This window comes from Diprion similis, chromosome 3 (genome assembly GCF_021155765.1).
Source record: "Diprion similis isolate iyDipSimi1 chromosome 3, iyDipSimi1.1, whole genome shotgun sequence".
Taxonomy (NCBI): domain Eukaryota; kingdom Metazoa; phylum Arthropoda; class Insecta; order Hymenoptera; family Diprionidae; genus Diprion; species Diprion similis.
In genome coordinates, this window is record NC_060107.1 from 12,055,355 (window position 1) to 12,080,339 (window position 24,985).

At 38.5% G+C, this 24,985-nt stretch overlaps 2 protein-coding genes across 7 annotated transcripts; both read right to left on the reverse strand.

Annotated features, from left to right (window-relative positions):
* Nucleotides 1–8,055: 8,055 nt before the first annotated feature.
* Nucleotides 8,056–14,767, reverse strand: LOC124404009 (elongation of very long chain fatty acids protein 7-like). 5 transcript variants are annotated; one of them, XM_046877809.1, is made up of 5 exons: nucleotides 11,764–11,831; nucleotides 11,366–11,423; nucleotides 11,212–11,289; nucleotides 10,849–11,120; nucleotides 8,057–9,094 (listed from the first exon to the last, which is right to left on the reverse strand). In XM_046877809.1, exons 3-5 carry the CDS (start codon nucleotides 11,258–11,260, stop codon nucleotides 8,555–8,557), a joined length of 861 nt encoding a protein of 286 aa, XP_046733765.1. In that variant the 5' UTR covers nucleotides 11,261–11,289; nucleotides 11,366–11,423; nucleotides 11,764–11,831; the 3' UTR covers nucleotides 8,057–8,554. The 5 variants fall into 5 exon arrangements, with proteins under 5 accessions (XP_046733768.1, XP_046733767.1, XP_046733766.1 ...); XM_046877808.1 differs by lacking the exon at nucleotides 11,764–11,831 and adding an exon at nucleotides 11,668–11,763; XM_046877812.1 differs by lacking the exons at nucleotides 11,366–11,423; nucleotides 11,764–11,831 and adding an exon at nucleotides 14,747–14,767 and having other exon boundaries at nucleotides 8,056–9,094.
* Nucleotides 14,768–16,000: 1,233 nt separating this feature from the next.
* Nucleotides 16,001–18,603, reverse strand: LOC124404007 (elongation of very long chain fatty acids protein 7-like). 2 transcript variants are annotated; one of them, XM_046877806.1, is made up of 4 exons: nucleotides 18,547–18,603; nucleotides 18,141–18,221; nucleotides 17,792–18,063; nucleotides 16,001–17,034 (listed from the first exon to the last, which is right to left on the reverse strand). In XM_046877806.1, the coding sequence occupies exons 2-4, from the start codon at nucleotides 18,187–18,189 to the stop codon at nucleotides 16,516–16,518; spliced, it is 840 nt and encodes a 279-aa protein (XP_046733762.1). In that variant the 5' UTR covers nucleotides 18,190–18,221; nucleotides 18,547–18,603; the 3' UTR covers nucleotides 16,001–16,515. The 2 variants fall into 2 exon arrangements, with proteins under 2 accessions (XP_046733762.1, XP_046733761.1); XM_046877805.1 differs by having other exon boundaries at nucleotides 18,415–18,596.
* Nucleotides 18,604–24,985: the final 6,382 nt, after the last annotated feature.

Below are 24,985 nucleotides of genomic sequence, written 5' to 3' on the forward strand. Positions count from 1 at the left end.
GAAGGTTAACCCCTTTGGATTTTTGCCGGAAATTTCGACGACTTTGAAGAGTGCTGCAATTATTTCTTTAGGGCACTATTCCGACGTAATTTTGCGAGAGAAATCGATTGGGCGCAGTCCCAATACGCTGCGAGCAACGGATCAAAAGTTACAGCCAAAAAACTGCAGATTTTCATCGTCATTTCTCTGCTGTTGGTCCTACGCTTTTTTTATTGTAATTTTTGAGTTCCTGGGGTTCCAATTAGCCAGGAAACGGTCATACGAATCAAATCGGAGACCAGAAATTTTCAGCTCCAAAAATCGCAAAAAAAGGAAGGTTAACCCCTTTGGATTTTTGCCGGAAATTTCGACGACTTTGAAAAGTGCTGCAATTATTTCTTTAGGGCACTATTCCGACGTAATTTTGCAAGAGAAATCGATTGAGCGCAGTCCCAATACGCTGCGAGCAACGGATCAAAAGTTACAGCCAAAAAACTGCAGATTTTCATCGTCATTTCTCTGCTGTTGGTCCTACGCTTTTTTCATTGTAATTTTTGAGTTCCTGGGGTTCCAATTAGCCAGGAAACGGTCATACGAATCAAATCGGAGACCAGAAATTTTCAGCTCCAAAAATCGCAAAAAAAGGAAGGTTAACCCCTTTGGATTTTTGCCGGAAATTTCGACGACTTTGAAAAGTGCTGCAATTATTTCTTTAGGGCACTATTCCGACGTAATTTTGCGAGAGAAATCGATTGAGCGCAGTCCCAATACGCTGCGAGCAACGGATCAAAAGTTACAGCCAAAAAACTGCAGATTTTCATCGTCATTTCTCTGCTGTTGGTCCTACGCTTTTTTTATTGTAATTTTTGAGTTCCTGGGGTTCCAATTAGCCAAGAAACGGTCATACGAATCAAATCGGAGACCAGAAATTTTCAGCTCCAAAAATCGCAAAAAAAGGAAGGTTAACCCCTTTGGATTTTTGCCGGAAATTTCGACGCCTTTGAAGAGTGCTGCAATTATTTCTTCAGGGCACTATTCCGACGTAATTTTGCGAGAGAAATCCATTGAGCGCAGTCCCAATACGCTGCGAGCAACGGATCAAAAGTTCCAGCCAAAAAACTGCAGATTTTCATCGTCATCTCTCTGCTGTTGGTCCTACGCTTTTTTTATTGTAATTTTTGAGTTCCTGGGGTTCCAATTAGCCAGGAAACGGTCATACGAATGAAATCGGAGACCAGAAATTTTCCGCTCCAAAAATCGCAAAAAAAGGAAGGTTAACCCCTTTGGATTTTTGCCGGAAATTTCGACGACTTTGAAAAGTGCTGCAATTATTTCTTTAGGGCACTATTCCGACGTAATTTTGCAAGAGAAATCGATTGATTGCAGTCCCAATACGCTGCGAGCAACGGATCAAAAGTTACAGCCAAAAAACTGCAGATTTTCATCGTCATTTCTCTGCTGTTGGTCCTACGCTTTTTTTATTGTAATTTTTGAGTTCCTGGGGTTCCAATTAGCCAGGAAACGGTCATACGAATCAAATCGGAGACCAGAAATTTCCAGCTCTAAAAATCGCAAAAAAAGGAAGGTTAACCCCTTTGGATTTTTGCCGGAAATTTCGACGACTTTGAACAGTGCTGCAATTATTCCTTTAGGGATCTATTCCGACGTAATTTTGCGAGAGAAATCGATTGAGCGCAGTCCCAATACGCTGCGAGCAACGGATCAAAAGTTACAGCCAAAAAACTGCAGATTTTCATCGTCATTTCTCTGCTGTTGGTCCTACGCTTTTTTTATTGTAATTTTTGAGTTCCTGGGGTTCCAATTAGCCAGGAAACGGTCATACATATCAAATCGGAGACCAGGAATTTCCAGCTCTAAAAATCGCAAAAAAAGGAAGGTTAACCCCTTTGGATTTTTGCCGGAAATTTCGACGACTTTGAAAAGTGCTGCAATTATTTATTTAGGGCACTATTCCGACGTAATTTTGCGAGAGAAATCGATTGAGCGCAGTCCCAATACGCTGCGAGCAACGGATCAAAAGTTACAGCCAAAAAACTGCAGATTTTCATCGTCATTTCTCTGCTGTTGGTCCTACGCTTTTTTTATTGTAATTTTTGAGTTCCTGGGGTTCCAATTAGCCAAGAAACGGTCATACGAATCAAATCGGAGACCAGAAATTTTCAGCTCCCAAAAATCACAAAAAAAGGAAGGTTAACCCCTTTGGATTTTTGCCGGAAATTTCGACGACTTCGAAGAGTGCTGCAATTATTTCTTTAGGGCACTATTCCGACGTAATTTTGCGAGAGAAATCGATTGAGCGCAGTCCCAATACGCTGCGAGCAACAGATCAAAAGTTACAGCCAAAAAACTGCAGATTTTCATCGTCATTTCTCTGCTGTTGGTCCTACGCTTTTTTTATTGTAATTTTTGAGTTCCTGGGGTTCCAATTAGCCAAGAAACGGTCATACGAATCAAATCGGAGACCAGAAATTTCCAGCTCCAAAAATCGCAAAAAAAGGAAGGTTAACCCCTTTGGATTTTTGCCGGAAATTTCGACGACTTTGAACAGTGCTGCAATTATTTCTTTAGGGCACTATTCCGACGTAATTTTGCGAGAGAAATCGATTGAGCGCAGTCCCAATACGCTGCGAGCAACGGATCAAAAGTTACAGCCAAAACACTGCAGATTTTCATCGTCATTTCTCTGCTGTTGGTCCTACGCTTTTTTTATTGTAATTTTTGAGTTCCTGGGGTTCCAATTAGCCAGGAAACGGTCGTACGAATCAAATTGGAGACCAGAAATTTTCAGCTTCAAAAATCGTAAAAAAAGGAAGGTTAACCCCTTTGGATTTTTGCCGCAAATTTCGACGACTTTGAAAAGTGCTGCAATTATTTCTTTAGGGCACTATTCCGACGTAATTTTGCAAGAGAAATCGATTGAGCGCAGTCCCAATACGCTGCGAGCAACGGATCAAAAGTTACAGCCAAAAAACTGCAGATTTTCATCGTCATTTCTCTGCTGTTGGTCCTACGCTTTTTTCATTGTAATTTTTGAGTTCCTGGGGTTCCAATTAGCCAGGAAACGGTCATACGAATCAAATCGGAGACCAGAAATTTTCAGCTCCAAAAATCGCAAAAAAAGGAAGGTTAACCCCTTTGGATTTTTGCCGGAAATTTCGACGACTTTGAAAAGTGCTGCAATTATTTCTTTAGGGCACTATTCCGACGTAATTTTGCGAGAGAAATCGATTGAGCGCAGTCCCAATACGCTGCGAGCAACGGATCAAAAGTTACAGCCAAAAAACTGCAGATTTTCATCGTCATTTCTCTGCTGTTGGTCCTACGCTTTTTTTATTGTAATTTTTGAGTTCCTGGGGTTCCAATTAGCCAAGAAACGGTCATACGAATCAAATCGGAGACCAGAAATTTTCAGCTCCAAAAATCGCAAAAAAAGGAAGGTTAACCTCTTTGGATTTTTGCCGGAAATTTCGACGACTTTGAAAAGTGCTGCAATTATTTCTTTAGGGCACTATTCCGACGTAATTTTGCGAGAGAAATCGATTGAGCGCAGTCCCAATACGCTGCGAGCAACGGATCAAAAGTTACAGCCAAAAAACTGCAGATTTTCATCGTCATTTCTCTGCTGTTGGTCCTACGCTTTTTTTATTGTAATTTTTGAGTTCCTGGGGTTCCAATTAGCCAAGAAACGGTCATACGAATCAAATCGGAGACCAGAAATTTTCAGCTCCAAAAATCGCAAAAAAAGGAAGGTTAACCCCTTTGGATTTTTGCCGGAAATTTCGACGACTTTGAAAAGTGCTGCAATTATTTCTTCAGGGCACTGTTCCGACGTAATTTTGCGAGAGAAATCGATTGAGCGCAGTCCTAATACGCTGCGAGCAACGGATCAAAAGTTACAGCCAAAAAACTGCAGATTTTCATCGTCATTTCTCTGCTGTTGGTCCTACGCTTTTTTTATTGTATTTTTTGAGTTCCTGGGGTTCCAATTAGCCAAGAAACGGTCATACGAATCAAATCGGAGACCAGAAATTTTCAGCTCCAAAAATCGCAAAAAAAGGAAGGTTAACCCCTTTGGATTTTTGCCGGAAATTTCGACGACTTTGAAGAGTGCTGCAATTATTTCTTTAGGGCACTATTCCGACGTAATTTTGCGAGAGAAATCGATTGAGCGCAGTCCCATTACGCTGCGAGCAACGGATTAAAAGTTACAGCCAAAAAACTGCAGATTTTCATCGTCATTTCTCTGCTGTTGGTCCTACGCTTTTTTTATTGTAATTTTTGAGTTCCTGGGGTTCCAATTAGCCAGGAAACGGTCATACGAATCAAATCGGAGACCAGAAATTTTCAGCTCCAAAAATCGCAAAAAAAGGAAGGTTAACCCCTTTGGATTTTTGCCGGAAATTTCGACGACTTTGAAAAATGCTGCAATTATTTCTTTAGGGCACTATTCCGACGTAATTTTGCGAGAGAAATCGATTGAGCGCAGTCCCAATACGCTGCGAGCAACGGATCAAAAGTTACAGCCAAAAAACTGCAGATTTTCATCGTCATTTCTCTGCTGTTGGTCCTACGCTTTTTTTATTGTAATTTTTGAGTTCCTGGGGTTCCAATTAGCCAAGAAACGGTCATACGAATCAAATCGGAGACCAGAAATTTTCAGCTCCAAAAATCGCAAAAAAAGGAAGGTTAACCCCTTTGGATTTTTGCCGGAAATTTCGACGACTTTGAAAAGTGCTGCAATTATTTCTTTAGGGCACTACTCCGACGTAATTTTGCAAGAGAAATCGATTGAGCGCAGTCCCAATACGCTGCGAGCAACGGATCAAAAGTTACAGCCAAAAAACTGCAGATTTTCATCGTCATTTCTCTGCTGTTGGTCCTACGCTTTTTTTATTGTAATTTTTGAGTTCCTGGGGTTCCAATTAGCCAAGAAACGGTCATACGAATCAAATCGGAGACCAGAAATTTTCAGCTCCAAAAATCGCAAAAAAAGGAAGGTTAACCCCTTTGGATTTTTGCCGGAAATTTCGACGACTTTGAAAAGTGCTGCAATTATTTCTTCAGGGCACTGTTCCGACGTAATTTTGCGAGAGAAATCGATTGAGCGCAGTCCTAATACGCTGCGAGCAACGGATCAAAAGTTACAGCCAAAAAACTGCAGATTTTCATCGTCATTTCTCTGCTGTTGGTCCTACGCTTTTTTCATTGTAATTTTTGAGTTCCTGGGGTTCCAATTAGCCAGGAAACGGTCATACGAATCAAATCGGAGACCAGAAATTTTCAGCTCCAAAAATCGCAAAAAAAGGAAGGTTAACCCCTTTGGATTTTTGCCGGAAATTTCGACGACTTTGAAAAGTGCTGCAATTATTTCTTTAGGGCACTATTCCGACGTAATTTTGCGAGAGAAACCGATTGAGCGCAGTCCCAATACGCTGCGAGCAACGGATCAAAAGTTACAGCCAAAAAACTGCAGATTTTCATCGTCATTTCTCTGCTGTTGGTCCTACGCTTTTTTTATTGTAATTTTTGAGTTCCTGGGGTTCCAATTAGCCAAGAAACGGTCATACGAATCAAATCGGAGACCAGAAATTTTCAGCTCCAAAAATCGCAAAAAAAGGAAGGTTAACCCCTTTGGATTTTTGCCGGAAATTTCGACGACTTCGAAGAGTGCTGCAATCATTTCTTTAGGGCACTATTCCGACGTAATTTTGCGAGAGAAATCGATTGAGCGCAGTCCCAATACGCTGCGAGCAACGGATCAAAAGTTACAGCCAAAAAACTGCAGATTTTCATCGTCATTTCTCTGCTGTTGGTCCTACGCTTTTTTCATTGTAATTTTTGAGTTCCTGGGGTTCCAATTAGCCAAGAAACGGTCATACGAATCAAATCGGAGACCAGAAATTTTCAGCTCCAAAAATCGCAAAAAAAGGAAGGTTAACCCCTTTGGATTTTTGCCGAAATATTCGACGACTTTGAAAAGGGCTGCAATTATTTCTTTAGGGCACTATTCCGACGTAATTTTGCAAGAGAAATCGATTGAGCGCAGTCCCAATACGCTGCGAGCAACGGATCAAAAGTTACAGCCAAAAAACTGCAGATTTTCATCGTCATTTCTCTGCTGTTGGTCCTACGCTTTTTTCATTGTAATTTTTGAGTTCCTGGGGTTCCAATTAGCCAAGAAACGGTCATACGAATCAAATCGGAGACCAGAAATTTTCAGCTCCAAAAATCGCAAAAAAAGGAAGGTTAACCCCTTTGGATTTTCGCCGGAAATTTCGACGACTTTGAAAAGTGCTGCAATTATCTCTTTAGGGCACTATTCCGACGTAATTTTGCAAGAGAAATCGATTGAGCGCAGTCCCAATACGCTGCGAGCAACGGATCAAAAGTTACAGCCAAAAAACTGCAGATTTTCATCGTCATTCCTCTGCTGTTGGTCCAAAGCTTTTTTTATTGTAATTTTTGAGTTCCTGGGGTTCCAATTAGCCACAAAACGGTCATACGAATCAAATCGGAGACCAGAAATTTTCAGCTCCAAAAATCGCAAAAAAAGGAAGGTTAACCCCTTTGGATTCTTGGCGAAAATTTTGACGACTTTGAAAAGTGCTGCAATTAATTCTCCAGGGCACTATTCCGACGTAATTTTGCGAGAGAAATCGATTGAGCGCAGTCCCAATACGCTGCGAGCAATGAATTGAGAGTTACAGCCATACAACTCAACATTTCTCTTCAATCATGTATGATATTATTTCTTACAGCTCATACGAATTCGATATAATCGAATACGACAGATTCTCGAGTCTCTTACCTAGCCTTCCTGTATTTGCTGCAGTACTCTAGAAAGACGGGAAAGAAGTATATTGAATTCATCGCTGCAAGGTTTTCTTCCAGTTGATTCTCAGTTTATTCGTTATGCTCCTACCTAGTACAAGTTTCTTGGTGTCAGACTATAGTACGTCAATAAATTTTAACTTATACGAAAGCAAATCAAAAATCACGCTTAATAATGATCCACCATCTACCCACTAATCAGAGTATCATATCAGAGTAAAACGTAACAAAACATATCATCTTAAGCACGGGATGGAAAGGAGTTTATGACATAGTAATTAGTGTAGATTGTAAGTTTACATATAATACTTTCGCTACAATTATATTCCACATCAGTACACTTTTATGCATCGAAAGCACAATAAATAAATCTTTCTGATTAACTCAAATTCATTCTCATTGGCTCTTCTGAGCCACAGTCCACAGAGCATCATCAAACAATTCAGATGCAGATGGTCGTCCCCTTCTAATTTTCGTTGAAATTGGTTGAATATCACACAAATTATCAAAAGTGCCACAATATTCACATATAATGTTGCGCGTTACGTAGTAACTACCTTTTTCAATTAATTGAAAAATGGGAGAACGAGAAGTCGATATGTATGTTCAATTATAAGATTAGACGTAATTCATTTGTGCACTACGTACTAGTTGTCTGTACTACGTTCCATAAATATTACGAGTTCTGTATTGCGAATCAAATCTACCCAAAAGTTACTGCTAGACGGAAAGAAGCGATTCCACAGTGTAAACAGCGCCACCTTTCGTCCCAAAAAATGGGACCACTTACTGCTAACGAAATATGGGGAAGATTAATCTTCTTCTACTCCATGCCATCTCCGTTGTAGCCGATTTTTCAACCACTATTCAGAGTCACTCTATGTATAATGTCCCTAAATAATATGCGTAAGACCCGAAACAAAATGTGGTAGTCAGCATACACAAACAAAATACCATATGTCCTTGTTTTGCTGTAATTTCATACAATTTTAAAAAATACCAGTATCAGCTGCTCCCGTTTTGTTAACTTGACGTCGTTCACTCATAAACAGTACATTCCAAATATAACATGAATCTTACTTATGCGGTATAAGGACATAAAACGTACTCAGTACAAAGAATACTTATCATTCTGTTTTATTGGGAATCGATCAGACAATAAATCGCCCCTTACATTTTTGATACATTCGTTCCTCATTAAAACTTAGTGGCAATAGCTTATTTGTCAGTACTAATAAACAGAGTGAATTGCCAACGATAGAATGGTCCATCGTCTATTACAATTTAATGCTGCGAGAATCTACACCCTCGAATCACCTTAACCCTTTTATGCACGGTGGGACGCTTAGCGTCCCACTTTTTCGTCGCAGCTTTATTTTTAATGCACATTCTATTGTGAGCAATTCACTCTATATGTAGGCTTAGTAAATAGTTAATTATTCTGAATTTTAGCGCATGATGAAAAATAGGTAATTCTTTATTTTACAGACAACATTGCAATAATAATTTTACAAAGCCATTAAAAACATGAACATTGTAACCTTATCAATATAACATATTACAGATGTACAAAGAATAAAAAAAATTCATGTTCCTAAGAAATCGATTTTGGATCTTCAATTACAACGCCATAGTCTTTGAGACAAGGCTTCCTTACGTTACGACTCTCAACCATCCCTACTTTCAATTGATATACCATGTAACTTGATCACACTGATCAGGGTTAGTTTGAACTTGAAAATCTTTTTTTATCAGATTTCTGACTGGCGGAACTATTTTTTGAGACACCTACGCACGCCACATTATCCACGTTACTTTTATGGTAGTTCTGAACATAAAATGATACTAGCATGTACGTGAAAGTAGTACTGATCACTATTGTACCCAGAGCTATTGACTTTGGAACGGCACAGTCGCTGAAGAATACTTGTAGAGTGTGTAAGTCGACAATAACAAATCGTAAGATTTGTAGTGCAGTCAAATATTTTTTCCACACAAGGCACTTACGTACTTTTGGCCCAATTGCAGCGAGCAAGTAATAACTGTACACAAATGTTAGAACAATACAGTTCAATAGTGCCAAAAACGTTGAATGACCATTAGCCATGTAGCGGACTCCGATCCAAGAATAAGTAACTGCTGTAACGTGGTAACAAACATGATATAAAGATAATTGACGGTCCTTCTTGCGGAGTACGACGAATACCGTATCTAGAAGTTGGATAATCTTGCAAATGAAGTACAGGTGTGCGGCCCTCGCGATCTGCAAATTATTAAAACGGTTTAAGTTCATGGGTCCACGTATCACACAATATCTCAGAAAAATTACTGCAACACTTATACTCTGTTACCAACGCTGTGAAATCTCAGGCATATTACAGTTTCATGTGTTCACTCAAATCATCCAGCGAAAATATTGCGCTACTTGCTCATCATAATTGCAGTCACATAAAACTGACATGTATTATATGCTTTATGAAAATCAATATTTCAATTATATACAGGTGATATAATGGTATTTAAAAGTAGAGTAGTAGGTAGTAATTTTTTGGTGTATTTTGAAGTGTTCAATATGTCTGATAAATATCAGTTCAAATCATCAAAATAAAGTCATGCAGTGATTTTTTTAAATTTCATAACAATTTTTTAACGCCCCAATAAAATTTGCTCTGCTTTATTGATCATTATTTTCGCATGTATTATAAGACACTATTGATTAAAAAGAAATTAAAAATGCTAATTTTCTTGCCGGCAAGGATTTGAAATTACCGCTATTCGCACTTTTGTGTGCTTTCACACCTCACGCGGGGCGTAGGGCAAGCCCACCGTCGAAAAGTGTACGTCATCAAACATCCGGTGAATTCATACTTTATTTGAAAGGAAATATACTTTATATACTACACGGATTTTCGATGATGTAGGTGAAATATTGAAAATGCGGCCCTTTAGGGTAGTCAGTCGAGCACTTCCGCCAGTGTGAAGCAAACCAGACCAAGATAGTTTCAAATAACTGATACTTCTGAATATTCTAAATAAACAGCCGGATGTTTCGTCATAGAAGTGACACGCCTGCTTATGCCAAGTAAATTACCTCATTAACCTTTTGGCCTACGATTAAAGTTCCGATCGCACGGCCATCGCCCATAATCAACAGCAAAATCGGTTACACGTGTGCACACCACGGCTCTCAATCGTGATTCTTATGTTTGGCCCGATCGACGTAGCACGAGACTCACACGTAGCTGTGGGGCAAAGGGTTAAGGCTGTCCGACCAGAATATGCTTAGGCTGACCGATGGTTCAATACTTTAGTATATTTCCTTTCAAATGAAGTATGAATTAAGGGGTCTAACCAGCTGATCAGCAAAAAAGGGTTTTTCAAGAATTTTTTCAATGAGTTTGAACTGTAAATATTGATATAGGCTTTGTTAGGCTTGATAAGTACAATTCCGAATTTCATAAACAACATTTTTTTGTTGATTTTAATCACTTTTTATACACGAAAATCGTATGTGAAAATCAGTCTGAAAAAAGGTAGGTCTGCGGTGTTGATGATTTCTTGGAGATGATTAATCTGTAACTAAAAAATGGAACGGTTTTATCATGCAATTGTCGATGTTTGCAAGATTAACAAAATGGCAGCCATTTTTCGAAAAAGTTGAACAAGACCGCTTTTTTGCGGTTTTTTGCAAAAACAATATAGTTGAAATAAAAATTTCAAAAAATGTATGATTCATTCCAAGACCATTAACATGCTGAATCTACAACCGTTCGATTTTTTGGTTTCAGGTTAACCATCTCCGAAAAATCATTAATACTGCAGACCTACCCTTTTTTTCAGACTGATTTTCAACTACGATTTTCGTATATAAAAAGTGATTAAAATCAATAAAAACTTTTTTTGCATGTAATTCTAGAGTGTATTTGTTAAGTCTAACAAAGTCTATATCATTATTTACAGTTACACAGCATTCTCTTTCCATACAAGAAAAAATCTTAATAAAAAAATTCAACTTACCCGAAGTGCTGATGGGCTTTTCGAATAAACGATTGGTTGACACGAGTAGCTGTACTCGTACAACCAGCCTCCCATTAGGCCCTCTCGGAATAAATAAATGTTGAAAAAGACTTGAATCAAGTTGTGTAAAATCATAGCTTTGCGCAATGTGTAGGGCGGCTTGTCTCTCATGAATCTTGGGCCTGCTGAAGTGCAGAAATACAGGTACATCGCCACTATAATTATTACAGGCTCTGGTCCCGACATTAAAAACCACTCGGCAGTTCTAGGGTCTGGGGAAAAGTCAACGCAACATTCAGTTGAGTGGCCAAGTAATTTCAACCAATTAACGTAGAATATTTCATGTAATACTCATAAACGAACCATAATTGTTGTACGATGGGTAAAACCATCCGAGAATGCGATTTAACATTTTGTTAATAATGCGGCAAGCGTCTTTAACTGTAAAGCACAAAGTACACCAGATTATTGGTAAGTTAAAGTGAAATGGCGGCAAAATATGTAAATATACACAAACCATCGACGTATAGTATGGACTGCGTGATCCCAACATAAAGGCCTTCGAAAAATGTTCGCTAGAGTTAGACAAAAAGACATAAAATTATTAATCAAGGATCCTGCATCTATCAATATCGTCACCCGATTGCACGTGGTCGAAAGTACTTATTTGGGTCCCTATAAGTTTGTTAATTTAATTAACGTTCATTTTATTACAAATCCGAATGCGCAGTGCACGTGCCAAAATTTGTGTTGGCCGAGATCGTTAAGGACCCTAAATCATATTGCTACTCTCCTGAATAGTAAAAAAAGAAGATAGACCTCTATCGGTCGCTATCTCTTTCTATCAGCTGGCCATATTTTACCGGCCTAAGCGTAGTTCATACTATATATCGATGACACAAACTGATTCAATACCTGCTACGTATTTTCAGTAACTTTTAGGAAAGCTTGATATTCAGATATCCACCTGCAGTACAACCACAGCGAAGTTCTAAGTAGGACTGACAATGAAACTTCTTTTGCAGTTTCATGAACAACACGTAACAATCGTAAATTCAATTTATGTGTACAACTGCACTTTGTATGCCTCGTATATAGGCTGTTTCTGAGTAAACGCCGCAGTAGTTTTGCCAGATGCCCGACCCATAAATATCGTACGCAACTGCGCAAAATTATCGTACAGTTATCGTACGATGGTAACAAGTTTTATCGTACTAATTATAGTATGCACATTATTACGGCAGACCGTACAATATTATTGTACTTTTTTCCCCGTATACGTATATTAAATGTAATTAGGTATTATATTTGTTCTTTGGTTATTACTGTAATATCCGATGATTTTTTCTAGTAGAAAAGCCATTCATTGCCATTTTTTTCAAAATCGGTTTTTTCGAACATAGCTATTGCATCTAGACATATGTAAACTTATTGTATGTCATTATAATGCTTCATACCTTACTTAGTAGGAACAAACATACCGTTGCAGTATGAAAATAATATAAATACTTTTCTTATAGTTTCTTTATAAATGTTCTTTGTTATCTGCCACGGGAACCATGAATTGCGTTACGGTCTTCTGTACTTCAGGTCGGACGTCGGAACATAGTTCTACGTGTTTCAGACTGAGAGCATGTTTTTTTATAACTGTAAGTTCAGCCTTCATCGTTGTATCACAATATCGACATGCCGCTTTGAATACGCTCGATTTGTCCGGACAAAACCATAGTCGAAACTGCGATTGCTTCTCCCATTCAGATCTGTATTTTTGAATCCGACGTTTGGTTATCGATTTACGAGATTTTTTTTTCGGATTTGTCTTTTTTTATACGTTTTTCATCATCCGAAAAATCTGACAAAGAATCATCGATAGTTTCGCCACCCATAATTTATGTCTGCCCTGTGACCTTTTTACAACCGACCACAGACAGTCTCGCTCTCTCTCGTTCTCACCCTATATCGAGTTCGTTCTTTATTTTTCGCTCGCTTCTCCTGACGACCGTGTTTTCGATGGTCGCAGTTCGATATTTTTTTATTTTTTCTATTATTCAACTCAATTCCTCTCTGGACGACTACGACTAGATTGTTCGAATTACGAAGTAAAATGCCGTAAACGGGAAAACAACAAAGTAAAGGAATGGAGAACGGAAAAAGGAATGGAGAACGGAACCGGCGAACTGGCGAACGGTCCTAGTATCCTATACTGCAGACATCTAGTGGCAAGAGGCGTAATCATTGAATTTGTTAGAAATTCCGACTTGCCGACGTGCCGACTGGGAAACAATTGGTATGGGTAACGATAAAAAAATATATCGTACGCTCCCATTATTATCGTACAATTATCGTACAATTCTGTACGATAATCGTGTATCGTACAAGTATTCAGATCATCGTACACGTACGATAATTATCGTACGTATGGTAACGTTGGCTGGGGATGGGAAGAGAGAGATAGTTGTGCCCGAGGCTATCCGCACTTGTCGCACGCATATATACACACTGACCTGCAAACATCAGTCAGACGCTTTGACAAATCTCGGTATCGCAACAGACTTGGGGATGTTCAAAATTACAGGGAAGGGGAAATTGTTTCATTCAGTTCTTGGATATATTGTTGTCCAATTATGTTTATTCGATTGTAAACAATGATTTTATACATATGTACAAAAGTATAATAAAACGATTATAAAAACAGATGTATATATGTCAAACTACAATTATGTTAAAGTAAATGAAAATAATTATAAATAGAATATACAACTAAATATCGAAATAGAAATCTTCAAATTTGAATTTAAATAGTAAATTGATTGTGCAATTGACTTTATTTATGTACCAATAAACTTGCTTACCAGATCTGTTGGTAATGATTGCAAAACCCATACTTCCGTGGTCTTCAAAAAGTATCCGCTCTGATGGTCAATGTTTTCGTGCGAGATCGTCGCTACGTATTAGACAAGTGCGGATGGCCTCAACCAAAACTATCTCTCTCTTGCCGCTGGTCGCTACACGGAGCATTGGCCTGCGCGCATTCCAGTATGTATAGAGTTCAGTGGTTCAAAGTCCTCACGAATGAGCTGGAACTGCCCCGTCTTGCCAAGTTGTATGGATTTGGCTAAACAATTGTTTCGTTGTTTATAATCTATGCTGAAGCGTTCAGTGATCGCATTCCGAAGTCACGTTAAAATGATTAGATGACTTGGCTTGACGCGATGTAGCAGTCCTACCTTTACCGACCGAAGACACTCATCCGTTTTCTTTCTATATTAAATAAACAAACGAACCGCATGGATTGAACTTTCGACGGTGCAAAGCTCTTTTGTAACGGAATCGAGGAAGGTTACTCATGTCCCGAAAATCGTCAAAAAATTGTGTGGTTTTTTGACACGCGTCGCTATTCCCACATTCCCTGCATTTCAGTGGAAAAAAGTGCATATTAGAGGGACTTTCCACCAGACCAAAAAGAATGAGGAGTAAAAATAAGCCATCGTGAGACTGTTTTCATGTAATATTGAGGCCACTAGACGAAAACTAGTGATTACAATAATTTCTTAAATAAAAGATGCTCTAGCGATCAGCTAGGCTATGCCCCGTCGAAATTTTAACCCATTCCGTTCGTTTGTTTATTTAATATAGGAAGAAAACGGTTGAGTTCGCTCGGTCGGTAAAGGTATGACTGCTACACCACGTTAAGTGATTATGACTCGGTAGGTCTGTTTTACCGATACTTGTTCCCCTCAGTGGTAGGCAACCCAACATTCTGTCGGACTTACTCCGAAACATCCTGTATAACTGCCAAGATTCTTGAGTCGGAATAGTATTATAAATTGATTTGCGCGTGTTTATCATTCAAGCATTATTTTTGCAAAGTAGCCACTGATTTCTAATTACGAAATACCTCAGCGATAATTGTGCGACGCTCATTTCCTCTGTTTCATTGTCACGTAACTTCAATACCTTGAATCCTCATTTGAAATGGGTATTGTATTTTTATTCGTGCTGCGTTGACGTTGGCTTATTACAATTCGCACCTTGATCATGACATTGCGATGTTCAAGTCACACGCTTCACGCGAAAATAGTTGCAAACATTGTTTCACAGTCGACACAGTTAGCGACGACGACGTTAGATTTTGCTATACTTTCGAAATCAAAAAACAGATTATTACACGAGGTGCTTAGAGATTTACCGAACTTACACTAGTCAACATTCTGCCAGGATACAATTATGATATAATAAAGACTAAAACGTGCAAGTAAAGTGAACCAAGTTGAATTTGGTTGGAACAGTATTCTCTTGACACAGAAAAATTAAGAAGCCATAAATTTCAGTTATAATAGCACTATTATTAATAACTCTGAAGAGATCTTGTTGCTGATCATCTCTTCAACGAAAAAACTGGTTTCTCTCGTAAATGAATTCTGCACAAACCAAACAAATTATATATTCCGTTTGGCTTCTCAATTGATCAAAAAAGACGATTGCTCAAATCGTTATTCTGTGATGAATAGTAAGCCTATGCTGGATTAAAAAAAGCTAAGTAGTATCCAAAATCTGATTTTGTAGATTTGTAAAAAATTCATTTACTAACAAAATGGGATCTCGTAAATCGAAATCGCACAAACTGGGCAATTTTTTTTTTTTTTTTTTTTTTTTGCATACGATAGAAATGATTTATCAATGGGATCTCAAGCTTTCCCTTCAAATAAAGGTTTGAAGTAAAAATACAAGAACGATTTCAAGCGAAATACAAAACGATATTTAGAATATTGTATAAAATATGAAAATGGATGATAAATCAATCCATTTGTCCAATATTTAGGGGCAGTAGGAATCGCGGATGTGATAATCCATTAAAAGCACGGTATCTACTTCCTGTATAATTTCAAACAACTTGTCATTACTTTGATTTCAGTAGTCAACTTCCTTTAATTCGTTTACTCGTGTAATTGACATGTATTTTGATTAGGTATGTGGAATAATGTAAGTAAAATTTCACTTACTTGAAAGATTTTTTTGATTAATATTAAAATGCAATCTTAAAAACACAATGTCCTTGGAAGGAGACGGAGTTTTGACAAGAATAAGTAGTCTACTTTATGTTACTTCGGTTTTTTTTATTGGTTTACAACTTCGACATTTATTTGAGCCCTGCGAATCTTTTGCATGCTTAAAGTTTTTAGGGTTAGATTGAGAGGGAGTTAATCCTACAAGTTCAATTCCGACAAACTTGCCATTCTACAAATTGTATCTCTACAGAATATAACCTAACGTTAAACTGACCCCACAGAATCCATTTTTACATCATATTGATGAATGTGAGGATCGATTCTGCACGCAACTTTTCCATAGAACCAAATTCCGGCAGGAATACTCAGCTGCTTCGACTCTTCAGAGAAATTGTCCCGAATATTCCAGCCCGACAAAGTAGAATGGACTACAATACCGATTGTACAAAAACAGTTTTAGGACTGTTTGATAATTGAACCTATTATAATTTATTAAATAACGAATTATACATACACGTACAATACAATTTTATTTATAACATCAGTCCTAGTAACTGGTTTCTGTAGAATCGATGCTCTTCTGAATAGATTTGGTTTTTGTCCTTCAAATTAATCTCTCTAAATGACTCGTCGATATGATATTTTTTTAAAATATTTTTTATCTAGATTTTCCACTGGTGTGACTATTTGTTGATAAACTTGAGTTTTTTACACCATTGGCGTCACCCTTGCGGTAATTCTGAATGTAAAAAGATGAGAAGAGGTAAAGGAATAGGCTACTATTCAACAAAGCAAGTATAGCCAGTGTCTTTGGTACGTCACATTCAATGAAAAATAGCTGTGCGGTGTGTAAGGTGATAACACCGAATTGCACTATTTGCAGAATTGTCACATACTTTTTCCAGACCAGGAATTTTTGCATTTCCGGCCCGAAGGCCGTCAGCATATAATAGCTGTACATAATTATATGAACAAAGCTGTTTAGCAGCCCCGTAAATGTCAGATGTATCACTCCAGAGAAATAACGAACTCCAATCCAAGTTGTCCATAGCATTAAAGTGTGATGATAGAGGTGGAGGAAAGATATTTGTCGCTCCTTTTTCCGAAGTACAAAGAATACGGTGTCTAGAAGTTCGGACAACTTGCTGAGGAAGTATACATGATAAGCTCTGGAAATCTAAAAGTCATTTGTTGATTACTTTCGTCAATACTCCATAATGGCTAATGGCAGTGTCTATAAATCAAACAAAGTACGTGATGCTGCTGAAACATTGTGATAATATTTCTACATCGATTACTGGGCAGAAGAGGGCACTACGTCGGAAAATGCTAGAACAGTCGTATCAAAGGAAACGTATGAAAACCGGTATATTTTCCCAGAAATTACTATAGTTAACGTCACCGATACTGTAGACAACCTACGCGAAACTGACCATTCTTCGATATTTCTCAAAATAGCCCGTTCATCTCGCATGTCTGAAGTAGTCCTTTCTTTTCCCAGTAGTCAATAATTCAATTGCAGCTTCGATGTTAGCTGCATAGAAAATATTATCTGCATAAAAATATCTCTGGAGTATATACTTCAAACCTTGCAAGTGATATTGCTACCCATCGTTTCTGCAATATTGCGCAATTCGTTTGTTAAGTTTAAAATTTTGCACAGTTACATTTCTACAATATTGCTGCAATATTACATAGGGTATGCAAAATATTTTAGACGTTCCAAAGTTTCATTGCTGCATAGTTACTTGAATATTTCAAACAATAGGATGTGTAATATTACAAACTTTGTGAGTAAAGAAAATATGTTTCTTATCAAATCCAGAACCTTCACTCAGAATTGTTATTCTGAATGAAAATTAGTCAACACAATGTTTTCGAATTTCACTAATGAACTAAAAATGTACTCCTGAAATACTGCTCATCTAACTTACTCGCATTGCTGTTGAACTCTCTGAGTAATCAGTTGGCTGACACTTGTAGCTGAAATCGTACAACCAGCCTGCCATCAAAGCCTCTTTGAATAAATAAATGCTGATTAGAACTTGAATAAAGTTGTAGCCAATCAGAATGTTGCGCAAATCGTAAGGCTGCTTGTCTTTCATATATCTTTTACCCGCCGAAGTACAAATGTAAAGGTACGCCATCGTTATAATCGTGATCGGACCTATTCCCGATATCAAAAACCACTCGTTGGTTCTCGGATCTGGAAAAAATCCAAATCAAAATCTCGTCGACCGGCTAAACGTCGCTTAAGTCGCACCAACCATTACTTAATCGTACCATAATTATTGTACAGAGGAAAAAGCCATCCCAACAGATTGTCCAACATTTTTATAGGATTATGTAACCCACCGTTGAAATCTGAAACATACAACACATTTCGAGTCAGTTCTTGCTTGTTGAAGAAGAATCGCGGTAAAATTAGCGAATCATAGCAAAGCGACGAAAGTATTAAATGATAAACAGTATATCGTGTTAAAAGTGCGAAAAGTCGATGAGCACGAAGTTAGTCACGTTGTTGTAACGAAGCATGTTTAAGAAAAATCGTTACCACCTTTAGCAATGTCCGAAATTCAGTGAACCACGATAAACTGTTAGAATAAATAAATATCCAGTAATTCGGAAGATAAAAATGAGAATATCTATTCGAACATGGAAATACAAAAGTTATTGCAAAAGGCACAACCCGAGAAGGCGCTAACGCGTCCGCAGTCCGAGCGATCTTGTTTCCCTCACTGTGCACACATTTCAGAGCTGAGCTCGCTCTGTGCTCATACATATATAGGATAGGAGAGGGGATGTACATACGTGTAGGACTATCTTTCACACCACACATATGTACCTGTCGTACTATGCATTTTACTAGTTTGAGTTTTCGCTACCAGCGCATATCTATGGTCAATTACATTTATTTGTTGATGTCCTAACATAAGTAATCTTGCTTTATACAAATTATTAGATCTTGTATGAACCCATTGTACATCTAAATTTTCATATTATCCTTTTACATTTGAGTTTTTCTTAAAAAATATCTCATGGATTGTTTTGTTTTCAACTGTATTTGCTTAAATACGATTTTTTAAATAGTTTGCTGCCCACACAATTACGGGCCAAAATTTTTCATATACACTTACGTCCGTCGGCAAACAACGTGCCATATTCATTATTATTCCGTTAAATCTCAGAGCCGTACCAGTCAATTCATGTACCCACGGTGGACAATTATTTCGTTACCATTTTTAATTCTCAAAATCCTTTCTCTTTTTTCCATTATATTCTCAAAATCATCGATAAATTGAACTAAACAATCAATTACTTTATCTTTGCTTTTAATGCAATAAATTTTAGCTACTTTACTGCAATCAGCAATGAAAAAAATAATAGTACATTGTATAACAAGGAGGCAAAGACGGTCTTTTCGGGCCGAGCGTAAGTTTGCAATATAAGTCGCAGGTGAGCACGCGTACGAGCCGAAGGCGAGTATGTTGTGCGAGTCGAAGACGAATATTGCAAATACGCGAGGCGAAAATACCGTTGCCTCCATGTTATACACGATACTTTATATAACAAGAGTATGTTACGCGGTTTTTCGCGCAGCACCAAATTGAGGTTAGGGTAGCGAAATGTGAGATCAGTTCGCTGTGTTTGTCGCGTCAGCGCCTGAGAGCCCTACAGAAATGACCAACTTTGACTCCTAGGAGTCAAAAGCGGTCGTTTCAGTACTCCGCGCATGCGCAATTCGCAGACTCACTCGACCGGCGTAGAAACGGGTACTTTGTGTACCGAAAACACCTAAGAAAAACCGCGTGAAACATACTCGCGTTATATAAAATATTTTTCTTCGTTTAAACCAGCTATCTTAAAACTACCACAAACATCAGTATGAATAACTCCGAACACGTTTCTAGCCTTAGTTCTATTTTTGATAAACGGTAAATTATGCAATTTATTCTCAATACAAGTATTACACTTCATGTATTCGGATTCCAACTCACTTTGAATACCTTTTACCTATTGTTCTTTACTCAATGCATTCAACTAACGAAAATTAACCTGAACTATGTAACCTCCTATGCCATTTCTATTTTAAACTCGTATTTTAATTATTATCGCACCCGACATTGTTAGCATAACCTTTTTTGTTTTCTAATGTACTTTTCGATTTTAGAATTTTATTCTGTTTGTATCCTACTGAGATTACTTCATTATTATTCTATCGATAATAATCTCTGATGCATTACCCTTCGAAATAATTACGTTTTTTCCATTATTTTTCTGTAACTAATTAAATTTCCATGCATTTTGCCGCGAAAAGTACATTTTTCATATTTACTTCATTCTTTATTCCATACGCATCAAAATAACATACTACATTACCCATATTTGTAGCTTTTATTGATCTATTATCACCTAAATAAATATCGATCGGTTTCTTTGATTCAACACTGTTCTGAAAATATTTCTCATCATTAATTATGTGATCGCTATAACAGCTATCTAACAACCATAACATTTCATTGTTGCCTAACCTTTTGGCAAGGGATTGGTATTGTAGCTTTGTTAGTTTTTGCCGATTCTAAAAACACAGGCCTGCTGCGGTAGGATCTCAGTCAGGATCTCAGACACAGTCTTACATACAGGTAGTGCAACAACCATGGTGGGGGTAGACTCGCTTACTGTCGCAGTTTGTTGTTTCGATTTACGCTGCAAAGTGCGCTTATGGTGTCGGGATATCGTGTGCCAGAGAGAAGGAAGTAGCTTGCGTCTCTCGTTCACCCAAATGCAACGCATGCGCTGTCGATCCTAACCCTAACCCAACTGAATCGTAATTTTGCAAACAAAACCTGAGATACGAAGGAAGGGAACGAGAACGATCGGTCTAATGAAACCAAACGGATTATTTATTAATATTCATGATTGCGACCACTTCTAAAACGTACGGACGCCAGGACATGCTCGGTTTGAGGGGCAAGGGGAAGCACTTCCCGGTACCACTAACGACGCGATTAAATAAACAAACGAACAGAATTGGTCAAAATTTTGACGGTGTACAGCTGTTTTGTAGTGGAATCGAAGAAGGTTAGTCATATCCCGAAAATCGTTAGAAAATGTGTGATGTTTCGGCACGTGTCGCTATTTCCATATTTCCCGCATCTCACGGGCAGTATTTGTTTATTTATCTAGAGTTCTACTCCAACGCTAATCGGGATGGGATAAGTGAGTGAGAGGGTAATTAAATAAAGCCTACAATTTCGCGAGAGATAAGAGTGCACTTGCTTCGGCGTAAAAACCTTCACGACTTAGAGAGAAGAGCCGAAGTAAGGCCAGTATTTATTTCACTCAAATAAATATTCCTTATTAACTGAATTGAATGATTATTTAATAATTTTAATCTATTTTACCAAGTATGCACAGGGACCAGAAGGTGGACCGCGTTGCCAAAAATTTTAACATGCGCAAACTAACGCGGTAAGGTACGATAATTGCTCGCACGGGCAGGAAAAGGAGATTAAGCAGCACGTCCTACCTACTCGAGCGCTCGATTTTAACTAACCGAGCGCATGCGCCAAGCGAGGGCTGCACGCGCATTTCATAGACCCTGTTTTCGCACACCGCGCTGCCATGCGGCCGGAAACCGTTTTAAGTCTGCAGGTCTGAACAGGTCTGCGAGGTTCGAGCGTGAACAGGCAGAAAAATTCAAATTCGAGGGACTTTTCATAAGAGCGAAAAGAATGTGGAGTAAAATGAACCATCGTGAGACTGACATCGTGAATATTCTTTGGTTAAAATGCTCGGCCGTTTACCCAGTTGATCGCGAGAGCATCTTTTATTTACTATGAAAACAGTTTCACGATGGCTCATTTTACTCCTCATTCTTTTCGCTTTCGCAGAAAGTCCCTCAAATATGCACTTTTTGGCCCTGAAATGTGGTAATAGCGACAGGTGTCAAAAAACCACACATTTTCGGACGATTTTCGGGATACGAGTAACCTTCCTCAATTCCGCTACAAAAGAGCTATGCACCGTCGAAATTTCAACTCATTCGGTTCGTTTGTTTATTTAATATAGTGAGAAAACGGATGATTTCACTCGACCGATAAGGGTAGGATGGCTACATCGCGTTAAACACAACGATCTGAGTCCCCTTAGATCCGAGCACCTAGTCAAAAAATGACTTACACAATTCTAAAAAATGGCTCCCACTACTGGGGTTTCCAGAGCATAATGTACGACCGTGGAAGTATCGAATACCTAGTTTGCTGCTCATGCGTTATTAGTCAAACAACATTGCATTTTGGCGCGTTATTTAACGTTTCAAATTGAATAAAACTAATTATATTGCTTTATTTTCAATAGCCTTAACGAATGTAAGAGCTCCGTGGCCTCCACTTAGTACCCACCTCTCCCTCATGTAGTCCCTAAGTATCTTCTTGGCACCCCCCGTCGCTCCTAAATGGATTACGTGGTTTATGCAGAATGTTCCTTTACGGCGTCGCTGATTCGAGACCGAAGGACAGAGTTAGTCCTGCCGGAGTTCTCTCTCTGTCCCACGATCAAAAGATTGGAGAGCAGCCGCCAGGCGGGGAAAGCGATAAGGCCAGCGATTAGAATGAGCGGAAATGCCTGCAGTTGTTGTTCTCTCTGTCTTATCACGGCTTCCACTCGATGTATGTATACAGCGCGCAGTCCATCTCTATAAGTCCATGTATATTATTTATTCAGTAAGTTATTCGGAATCTTGTGAGCCCGAAAGCGCTAGTTAAAAAGTATTCCATACAGCATGTGTGACGTTCCCGGTATATCAGTGTTCTTGAGCTCTAGTTGGTTCAATTCCATTCCTTTATAAATTTTCGATTGATATTCAGTTAATTCTACATCCATTCAATTGAATACAAAGTTGCTTTCATATAAGTTCTTATTTTATATGACATGTTTTTAAGTATGTTATTTGCGACGTTATTTCAATTTAACGATTGCGTTGAATGATACGTGTTTAGACACCGAATTCGTATTCATAATTGTGATTCTCTTATATCTAGAAATGGTAATGATCATCCCTACTCTCACGGGCGTGTGATTCCCAAGCTCTTCAGGAAGTAGTGTGGCAACACTCCGGGGAAAAATTTATTGAAGTCCTATTCTCTTAACCATCATAACACTCTCTCATAACGAGGTAGTACAGAGATTTGTGGAGAAACCAGAGGGAACAGTTTTTGGGATCTAGAGTCAATTTAATACGCTGATGATTGACGGTTTTATTGATCGCAACAACAATAGCACGAGGCAAAAGAAGAACATGGCGTGCATGGCGGAATTAAATAATGGCGCGTATATCGGCCAGAAACGTACAGGCATAGAGAAAAAAACAATCGAGAACGGTTCATAGCTCTCAGCGCCTCCACTTGCCACATGTTCACACTATCTTCCTTACAAATGGCGCGTGCGCAGGCGCGGCGAGTACAAGTGCGATAAATATCATTTATTCAACAGGTAGTACTGTATTAATTATTTGATAACTCTATTCTGTCAGAGGTGCTTGAGCCATTTTTCAGACAGAAATTCAAATGTCTTCTTTAGTAGTGCGGAGGGGGCAGAATTTTTCCACTAGCTAAATTTTAATAGTGTAATCCAAAAAATGAATAGGGAGATTTCAAATTCACTCTATTAGGGGTGATATTTTTTGATTTTTGGTTGGTGCAGATACTACAAATTTTTAGAGAATCAATTAGAAAGCATGAAAGGAAACCATAACACAGCCTTATTCTTTGTAGAATCGAGTAGAGTCGGAAATAAAGAGTTGACAAGAACAGTTAGAGTTTAGGGAGATAGGATTAAAGGCAGTATAACTCATTTTCAGTCAGAGTTAGAAATTAAAGTCGGGAGTAACAGAATCAAATCAAACAAATCTTGCCAATTCGTATTTTTTTCATGTTGGATTCTTCCTCTTCTCAAATTACTCTATTCAAACTAGAATGATATATTAGCTTTACTCCGTGATTTGTTAATTATTCCAAGTTCAATCATTCTTCTTTCCAACGTTTCATTTCTTCTTGTCTGTTTTTTTCCTCATCACTTCTTTGGGTGTTTCATAGACTTAACATCCCCATAGGGAGTACGACGGCGCCGTTACACCTATACTGAGAAAACTTACAATTAAATCTCTTGTCGACTATACCTGGATCTGGCCAGCTGCGAAATCCGTTCAATTATCTGGAATGAGTAAAGTAGGCGGAGCATAGGGCGGGATCTGATCGAACTGGACGCGTTTGGCTTCTAAAGTAGATTGGTCTTTCGCTGGATAAAGTATAGCGGACGATTCGGTTGAATCCAACAAGAATTTGTTGAATATTCCGTAGTAGCGACCCCGTCAAGGGCCCTCACACTCGTCTCACAAGTCGTGGCCCAAATGCGACAGAATAGCGAATTCCTTCACTTTGGGATTCCAGACCGTCACTAGTGCCGTTAGAATATTAATGATGGTTTTTAATTTCACCATGTCTTTTCCTTATAAATGTAATTGCTGTAGAGGAGTTGCTGAATTGGTTCACCATGTCCAGCCAGTCTACATTATACCTCTGGGTTCAATGCGCTGACGGGTGTGTTCGGAGTTCCTGCTTTGGAAATTGTGTAGCCACTTGCATCGCCGACCATCACTGGCACCTTGGAGGACCGTCTTGCCGTCTGAACTGCCATATTTCTACCAAATACTCCAGCCTGGTCTACTGACGGTAAACCGTCCAGGTCATCCGAGGTGCGACGAATTGGCACTTGTCCTAGCGGGATATAGCCATTAAGGAAGAAAAGGTGCAGTGAACAGTCCGGATGTATACACACCCCGTCAGCCATTTCCCTGTCAGACATTTTTGAAATCTGGTATTATTCTGGGGGTTTCCAGATAAATACGTGACTTTTTTTTAATAAGCTGCAACAGTTTCTCCCTAAAGTCATGTACATTTGGGTATCTTGAAAAGTATCTTTAAAAGAATCAACGAGAACGAGAAACTGATAAATAAATACACACGATGGATTTAAAGTTGGAAAGTAGAACACACATTTGTGCTATTTTTTTTTGTATGAATTTGATCAACGGGTTACATAACCTGAATTACGCTTTCGCTGTCATA